Genomic DNA, 8,882 nt, shown 5'->3' with positions numbered 1-8,882 from the left:
GCCCGCCTCCCCCGCGGCCGCCGCCAAGACCCGGAGCCGGAGCGCGCGCCCGCGTGGGGCCCGGCGCGCTCGGCACGCGTGCTCGGCGGCAGGCCGGGGGTGGGGGCCGGGTCGGGAGCCCGGCGCAGTCGAGGGCGGCGCGAGGGCGCGGCCGCCTCCGCTCGGCCCGCAGCTTCCCCCGCGCTGGGCCTCCCTGTTCCTCTCGGAGCGTCCGCCTCCTCCGAAGAGCAGCTGGGAGGAGGGGCCGGAATCCGGGCTCCAGGGAGGTCTGGGTTCCAATGCAACGAAGCTGTCAGTGGTGGTTCTCCTTGGGGAGGAACGGCGTGGACAAGCAGGCGACCGGCCCTCCCGGGGCCACAGCGATGGTCAGGCCCTTCCTCCGCTTGGCAGGGCAGAGGGGCAATATGGGGCCGGCCCGCATGGCTAGCTCGCGGGGCACACCTGCCAGGACACTGGACGTTTACCCATCCGTGCGGAATGAGGAAGGGGCTGCCTGGCCCGACCGCCCCAAACAGCCGGCAACTCCGAACCTTCCTGCGCACAGAGCGGACCTTCTCTGCGGGGCACTGCAGAGACCCTGTCTCACGTTGTCCCCCACCCCTAGTCCTGGAAGCCCCCGCCAAACCCTCATGTCTCCCGGAGCATTCTCGGCTGCCACCCCGTTCCTGGTGCTCCCTCTGGCTCCAATTCGAAACCGAGCCCCTAGAAACCAGGCTCCTCCCACCAGTTTTCTTCCGAAAACCCAATTCGATGGTGCCCCGTACGCACAGTTTAGTAACCACGAGGCTTTTCACCCACCCCGCTGAGCTTCCTGCCCTCTCCAGGCCCACGAACAAGCGCAACGCTTGCCCTTAAGTCACTTCAAGTCGAATCACCATTGCCTTCACGCCGGCGCTTCTGCCTGCGATTCCCTCTGCCTGGAATGCCCCCTTTCTACTCTAAACTCCTGCTCCGACGTCACCTCCAAAGCAAAGCCTCCTGACTTCCAGGGCAAAATTAGTCACTCCCTCCCCAGCCGCTGAGGCGCGCTCCGCTGCGGAGCTTTCCTCGGTATACTCAGTTCTCTACACTCTTCCTTCCCACTTCTACGCGATGACCTTCCCCAGATCTCGTCTTCCAATTCGACTCTCCAGCCCGCCACACCATTCTCTACCTACAAAATAAGTTTTTATTCAGTGAGTTGGAATTCCAGTGTCCACAGCAAAGCCCCTGACGCATGATACACCTCCGATTCCCATTACCAGATGCTTCGACAAGAGAATCACAAAATAAAGTCCTCACCTCCTCAACCCGTCCAGCCGCCCTCTTTGATGGCCCAGCCAGTTCTCTCTGCCCTCCTCCAAACATTAGCGCTTCTTAACACATTATTTGCTGCATCTGCTTCTCGTCTCTCTGGCACACAAATTCATCAGCCTAAGTTGTAAGCTCCTTGAAGGCAAGGACTAGAAGTTTGTATACCTACAAGTCTCAAAGCAATGACTGCTCAGTACTGCAAGTGCTCACAGGCTTGCAAGAGGTTGTTCAAAGTCACACAAGCACAATACAACATGAGTAAGAAAAAAGGGATCCTCAGTATGAAACGAACAGACACATCTCACCTAGAAATCTATATACAATCCTAGACCGATGTAAATATAAAGTCCCCACTGTTACCAAGGGGAGGGGAGGAAAACAGGAGGATGTAAAGACAACCGCAGCTCTACTCAGATACTGAGCTAGTACATTGGCTATATATACAATCCTAACCTAAGGAGACTTCCCTCATTGTGGAAAAAAAGGGAGGGGGTATTACAGCATAAAAAAAGGTAACTCCAAAAAGTCAATGTACACGGACCTTTAATCCTGATGACCTGGGTTATCCATGCTGCTGTGATTAGCTGTCACCATCAGGAGGAACCGCGGGGTAGAAGTCAGCTGCATAACAAAGCAGGAGCAAGCCATTCTCCCAAGCACAGGTCTACCTTCTCCTCCAGTGATTAGTCGGTTTCCATCTTAATTAAGAGCAAGGCAGAGGAGACCTGTACTAAAGTACTCAACTAGTGACTGAGAACTTGAGGTCAGCTGTCCGCTGTGTTCCTCTCATCCCCCCCCCCCACCTAAAACACCCACTGGTTTATTTAATGCTGTTTTGCTTATGTATATATTTCACCTCGTTAGTTCGATTTGTCTTACTTTTAAGCAAATTCCACTCTCTTCCCTCACTTTTTAAATATAAACAACGTTTTATCAGTGCTCAGAAGCAAATTATGTCCAAGATTGTTTAATGGCTTTGAATTTACACCACTTTTTATGAAATAGTGAAGTTTTGCAGTAGTTACCATGACCACGTGTGTGGGTGCTGTGAAAGTACTTTGAGAATAAAAGTGCAATCACATCCCCTAAACACATCAAGGAAGACATCTTTCAGCACAACAGTTTGTACTAGTAAAATATACAAATCTTAAAGATTATAGAAATGGTTGAGAAGCAAGATGATGGACACATGCGATTAAAATACACATATACTCGTTCTAAGCTTCAGTTCTTACCTGATCCGAGTTAGTGGCGGAGACCAACGTGCACCAGTTTACTCCTTTTCCAAATGTATTTGAACGATTGGTATTCGACAGTCGGTACCACTCAAGATAAGACTCTTCAGATCAGGAGTTAGAGCCATTCCACGTCTCGGCAGAACAATGACTAATATCTTAAATTAAAGGTTCTTTCCTTTCCCCACTCAACAGCCCAACCAATCACTTCTTCAATGTTCCCAAGAATCTGCATTTCATCTACATTTGAATCCCAAGGCTCCTGAAAGGAGATGGGGGATGGGACTGGAAAGACAAAAGAAACGGAAAATCTAGCAACTCCTGCTCGCAGAGTCAAAGGCACTTTAAGGTTGGGTGACTGTGGAAAAGGGCCGATGACAATCCCCTTCAGCAGTTCTGCGCCCCAAAGCGTAATCTATCTTGGCTACCTCCACCAAAACCTAAAATTTAACTGCAGTTTTTATCAAGAAGTGACCCGTTTGTTTCTTTGTGCACACTTGAGGCCAAAGAAAAGTTAAATACCATTCTTGTTATAGAGCGGTCCCTTCATAAATCTTGGGGAAATTGCTATCTTAATCACTTACTCAAAAGAAAGTAAGAAAACTTCAGGCGTGACAAAGCAAAAGAGAGAAGCACAGAAAGCCAGTCGTAAGGTGAATTCGGGTGCTAGGCCCTTCTCCAAATTTGGAGCCAAACAGTTCTTCCTTCCCTGAAAGCTTGAATTGGATACCAATACCCCCTTCTTTTCAAGACAACCAACAACCTCTGATTCATTTCAGCTGCTGCTTCCTTCCCTGGCCAAATCATCAATTTCCCCATTTCAACCGGCAACCTCTCCCTGCCTGCATCCATCTTGGTCCCAGGTATTATTCTCTCTTTTGTGTGGAAGCAAGTACTTAATCCAGCTGCCACACTGCTGTTTCCTGGCCAAACACGATGACGATTTAATCTCTTTGCCCAAGTGATAGCAGTTCTCAGACTTCTTCACATTCGAGTTCACCAATTTCCTCTTAGGCTGAGTGAGGTTCCACCACTGGCAAAACCTCATCAATTTACAATTAAGGATAATTTTCTTTCTCAACTAGATTTAGTGTTTAACTGCAACTCCTTTTTCTCTTTAGCTAACGGTGATTCTACCCAAAGAATCCTTGTAATATGTCTCTGTTGTACCTTCCTTTGACAGAAACAATCAAGACTAATGAAATTTTTCATTTGTAACTTTATACATTGTTCCACCTTCTGGAAGGAGAAAAATAACCAAAATTCATAAAGAGTAAATAGCCTTGAGACACTGCCATGACAGTCGGTTGACTTTATACCAGGGCAGTAACTACTTCATTTTGGATTCCTGAAAAAAACATCAAATGTAAATGTCCCTTGAATTATTGTGATGGGTCATTATGTTTGTCACTCGAGTGAGACCATCCCAGTAACCTCATTACCTTCTGGACTTTTCTAGAGAGAAAGAGATTATCAATCAGAGCAAGTGGGCAGAAGATGAGAGCAGACATTCTGGCTGGTAGCACCAGGTGCACAGGAATCAATGGAACCCAGAATATGCCCAGGACCACAGCAGGTGGAGGTTGAAACCTAAAGCAAAGAGTAAATGAATCTGAAAATAAAGCTTGAACCACACCAGCATATGGAAACAGCTACTGGGGCTTGATTGTTTTCAATCACTAGTATTGCTCAGTGCAGAGGTTCTCAAATTGTGGTCCCCAGACCAGTAGCAACAGCTTCACCTTGAAACTTATTAGGAGTACAAATTCTCTACCACCACCCACCTACTAGCACCCAACAATCTGTTTAACAAGTTCGCCAGGTGATTCTGATGCACACTGAAGTTTGAGAAGCACAGGTTTAGAACAGTTTTGTTTCTTTGTGGTGGTGGTTTATTTTTTTAACTGAGCTACAGATTTCAAACCAGTAGTGGATCTTTACATTATTTTAGTAGCTCTTGATTAGCATTTTTTAAGTGAGACAGGGTGGAATGGATAGAGTGGAATGAACTTGGAAAAAACATCAGAGTGTGTCCATCACTCCACTAGCGTGGAACTACTGCTTCCATTAAATACACACATATTTTTTAATATATATATATATGTATATATATACACACACATGCATATATATACACACACACATACATACACATGTATATTATTATACACTAGGTCATAATGTAAAAGACGTTTCTTACATTTTGATCAAGACCAAAAAATTTGAAAACCACTGTTTGGGAGATGGGTAACAAACCCCTGCAAAGTTGGATTGCTAATTATATATGAATGGTATTGCCAAAGTGCTCTAAAACCATTTTCTTAAATGGCTTAATGATCCTTTTTTTTGCAGTACAAATTATTTCTCCATAAATGCTACAAACGTGTTTAGACCAGGCTCCTTTCTGAATTATCACATATTCTAGACTAATATATTTTGAACCAAAGAGGATTTATAGTATATATTTTAGACCTTTTCTTTCCGAAGAATGTAAAAGCTTTTCCAAAGAATATCTGTAACTGACTGTGCAAAGGGAATGCAGTTTAATTTGGTAAACAGCAACATTTAAAAAATGAATAAACAAATAAAAAGTACTTGCCCTGTGCCAGGAACTGTTATAAGCACTTTACAAATATTAGCCTCTTTAATTCAACAGCACCTAATAAAAATTATAGCTAACATTTACAAAGAACCCTCAGTAATCACATCTATCCATAAATCACCTTTTGGAATAGGCACAATGATTGTCCCATTCCTAGTAAGTGGGGACGCTAAAATTTACACTCAGGTCCAGGTAACTCTAGGGTCTGAGCTCTGAACTATTGTTATAGGCCTTCATTCATTCGTTCATTCAATAAATATTTATTGACCCCTTATTGTGTGCCAGGCTCCTTGCTAATTAATGTATATACAATCATCCCTGGTCTCAGGTAGCTAATAATCTATTGCAATAGATAGGCATTAAATTATCAGGTAAAAAGTCACAGTTATAAATCAAATCAAGGAAAATTGCAGGCAGCTGTGAGCACATGCGACCTGGCCATGAGTCTGATCTGCTGCTTCCCCAAAGACAGTGTCCATCACCCCATGGACACTCTAGACATGCTTGGGCACTAGCAGAGCAGGATCATTGAAAAATTATTTTCAAATAATTCGATATCCAAAAAAAAAACACATCGAAATAGCCATCATGGAAGAAAGCAACATTTTGACTTCCCTGCAATTGCTTTATAGTTTAGCATTTAAAAAATGAAATATTAGACATTCTAAATGATACCAAGAATAATAAAACAAAAGCCTGTGTACCCACTCCCCAGCTTAAGAATATTTCCATATGCTAGCCAATACTTGAAGACACTGGAATAATTTATGGAAGGTGAGGAGGATACCATATTCTGTTAGTATTTAGGGCTTGTTTAGTTGTTGCTTTTTATAATGAATTTAGATTTACAGAAAAATCGCAAAGATAGTATAGAGATGCCCATATATCCCTCAGCATTTCCCCTAGTATTAATGCCTCACATTAGTATGGTACACTTGTCACAATTAATGAGCCAACACGGATACATTATTATTAACTAGTCTTCATTTCAATCTCCTTAGTTTTTACCTAATGTCCATTTTCTGTTCCAGGATCTCATTCAGGACACTGCGTTACATTTAGTGATTATATTCCCTTAGGCTCCTCTCCGCTGTGACAATTTCTCAGATTTTCCTTGTTTTTGATGATCTTGGTAGTTTTGAAGAGTATTGGTGGGAGATTTTGTAGAATGTCCCTCAAATGGGATTTGTCTGTGGTTTTTCTCGCCATTAGTTTGGAGAGGAAGACCACAGAAGTAAAGTGCCTTTCTCATCACATCAAAGGTACAGACAATCAACATGGCTTATCACTGCTTATGTTGACCTTGAAGGCCTGGCTGAAGTAGCACTTGGCAGGCTTCTCCACTGAAGTTACTACCCCCAGACCGCCCTTTCTGTTCTAGACTGTTTGGGAAGTTACGTTGGGCAAAACACACTTAAGGTGTGAGGACCTGTACTCCTGCTCTTTGAGAACAGAGTATCTACAAAAATTGTTTGGAATTCTGCACAGATTTGTCTCTTCTCCCACACTTATTAATTATTCAATCATTTTTATTAATATGAACTCACAGATATTTATCTTGTATTTCGGATTATAATCCATACTTCTTTACTTATTGTGTTACTCTGATTGTTCCAGCTTTGGCCACTGGGAGCTCTTTTGGGCTCATTGTGGGGGGCGGGTGGGGCGGATGTGTATGTGTGTGTGTGAGTACTTCTTTACTTTCTGACATTATTAGATGCTCCGGGCTCATCTTGTATATGTTCTGCCCCAGTTCTAGAACCAGCCAGTTCTCCAAGTAGCCCTGCCCCCTCTTATTTAAAAATCATATTAAAAGCAAGTTCTGGGTACTAGTTGTGCTTGTTGCTACTGGGACTTCTTTGGTTTTTGATTAGGTCGTAACTAAGCTAGTGAGCTAAAATCTAAAGGATGAACTAGGTAAGAGGATGATGGAGATGGTCCCAGGCTGAGGGAAGAATGTGTGCAAAGGCCTAGATGTGGAAGGAGCACGTCTCTGAGAACCTGAAAGGAGCTAGTGGGGCTGGAATGCAGAGAACAGGAAGAGGGACATAAAATGGAATTAGGAGACAGGCAAGTCTGGTGGGTCATGAAAATGTCCTGGGTTTCTTGAGCAATGATCTGATCTGTATTTTCAAAAAGCTTGACTCTATGAAGAACAGATGGTTGGGGCAAAGTAGTTAGGGAATTATTACACTATTGCCTTAACTTCAATGCTTATTTTTTAGATATCAAATTATTTCCAAATAAATTTTTGGTGCATACTTTGCTGACGTCAAGCATACTCAGCATGCCCGTGGGGTGATGGACAATATGCCTTTAGGACCTCCAATGCAACCCTGAGTAGAAGTGGTGATAGTAGACATCTTTTCTTGATTTTAATTACAAAAGGAAACTTTCACTATTAAGAATGCTATTTGCTAAAGAAATTTTATAGGCATCTTTAATCTTTAATCAGATTAAGGAAGCTCCTTTCTAATACTAATTTTCTAAACTTTTTAAATTAAATTGTGAATGGATATTGAATTTTGTCATCTATTGAAGTGACCATATGATTTCATTCCTTCATTTTGTAAATATGTTGGCTTACATTCATTATTTTAATTTTAAATCAATTTTCTCTTTCTGGAATAAACCAAAATTTTGGTTTGGTTGCATTGTGCTCTTTATAAATTGCTAAATTTGTTATGCTAATAATGTGTTTAGGAGTTTGAATCTATGTTCATGAGAAAGATTGGCCTGAAATTGTCTTTTCACATGTTCTTGTCAGGTTTTGATATCCAGGTTATACATATCTCATAAGAGGAGCTGGCATACACTTCCCCCTTTCCAATTTTTAGTTTGTGTATAAATACCATTATTTCTTCCTTTATTATCTGTATGTATTTGCTTGTAAAGTCATCTGGTCCTGGAGCATTCTTGTTGAAAGTCTTTAAGCTATAGATTCAAATTTATTAATGAAGGAATATTCAGGTTTTCTATTTCTTCCTATGTCAATTTATCCATTTTATTGAAATTTTCAAATTTAATGGAACAAAGTTGTTCAGAAAATTTTAATATTGGTAGGGTCTGTAGTAGTGCCCCATTTTTCATGTTTCAAATTTTGTGTGACTTCTCTCCTTTTATCAGCCTTGCCAGGGCTATATTAATTTATTAGTCTTTTGAAAATATCAACTTTGGACTTTGTTGATTCTCTGTTTTGGAAATGTCTACTCTATTTCATTATGCTCTTACATTATTATCTCCTTTTTACTTTGGGTTTTATTTGTTGTTATTTTTCTAATTTCTTTAAATGCCTTTGTTCATCGACTTTTAGTCTTTCCAAATGTATGTATTTAAACCTATAAATTCCTCTGCATCCCAAAAGTCTTGGTATTTTACATTTTCATTATCATCTAGTTCAAAATAAATTTCCATTTCCATTGTGGTTTCTTCTTTGACATATGAATTATTAGAAGTATGTTTTTAATCTCAAAATATAGAATTTTTCTACTCTTTTTATTTGATTTCTGGTTTAATGGCATTGTAGTCAAAGGACATAATCTGTAGAATTTCAATCCTTTGAAATTTGTTGAGACTTATGTCCCAAACATGCTCAAATTTTATTAATATTCTATATGGTACTTCAAAAGATTGTGTATTTTGCAGATTGTGTATATGCAGTGTTATTTATATATATAATTTATATTATATGATTTATTATATGAATCATATACTAATATATAAATTATATTTTATCTTAATTATAAACAAAT

At 41.2% G+C, this 8,882-nt stretch overlaps 1 protein-coding gene across 1 annotated transcript in view; it reads right to left on the bottom strand.

Moving 5' to 3' along the window:
- LOC114907078 (translation initiation factor IF-2-like) overlaps positions 1 to 8,882 on the bottom strand; it is a 91,528-nt gene that overhangs the window by 657 nt on the left and 81,989 nt on the right. Inside the window, exon 5 of the mRNA XM_029242229.1 lies at positions 31 to 231. Within this exon, the coding sequence (XP_029098062.1) occupies positions 31 to 231 (201 nt within the window). The remainder of the gene's footprint in view (positions 1 to 30; positions 232 to 8,882) is intronic.

This window comes from Monodon monoceros, unplaced genomic scaffold (assembly GCF_005190385.1).
Source record: "Monodon monoceros isolate NGI ecotype Baffin Bay Population unplaced genomic scaffold, NGI_Narwhal_1 Super_Scaffold_3, whole genome shotgun sequence".
Taxonomy (NCBI): Eukaryota; Metazoa; Chordata; class Mammalia; order Artiodactyla; family Monodontidae; genus Monodon; species Monodon monoceros.
The sequence above is the reverse complement of the archived record's forward strand: the minus strand, read 5'-3'. Positions and strand labels throughout refer to the sequence as shown.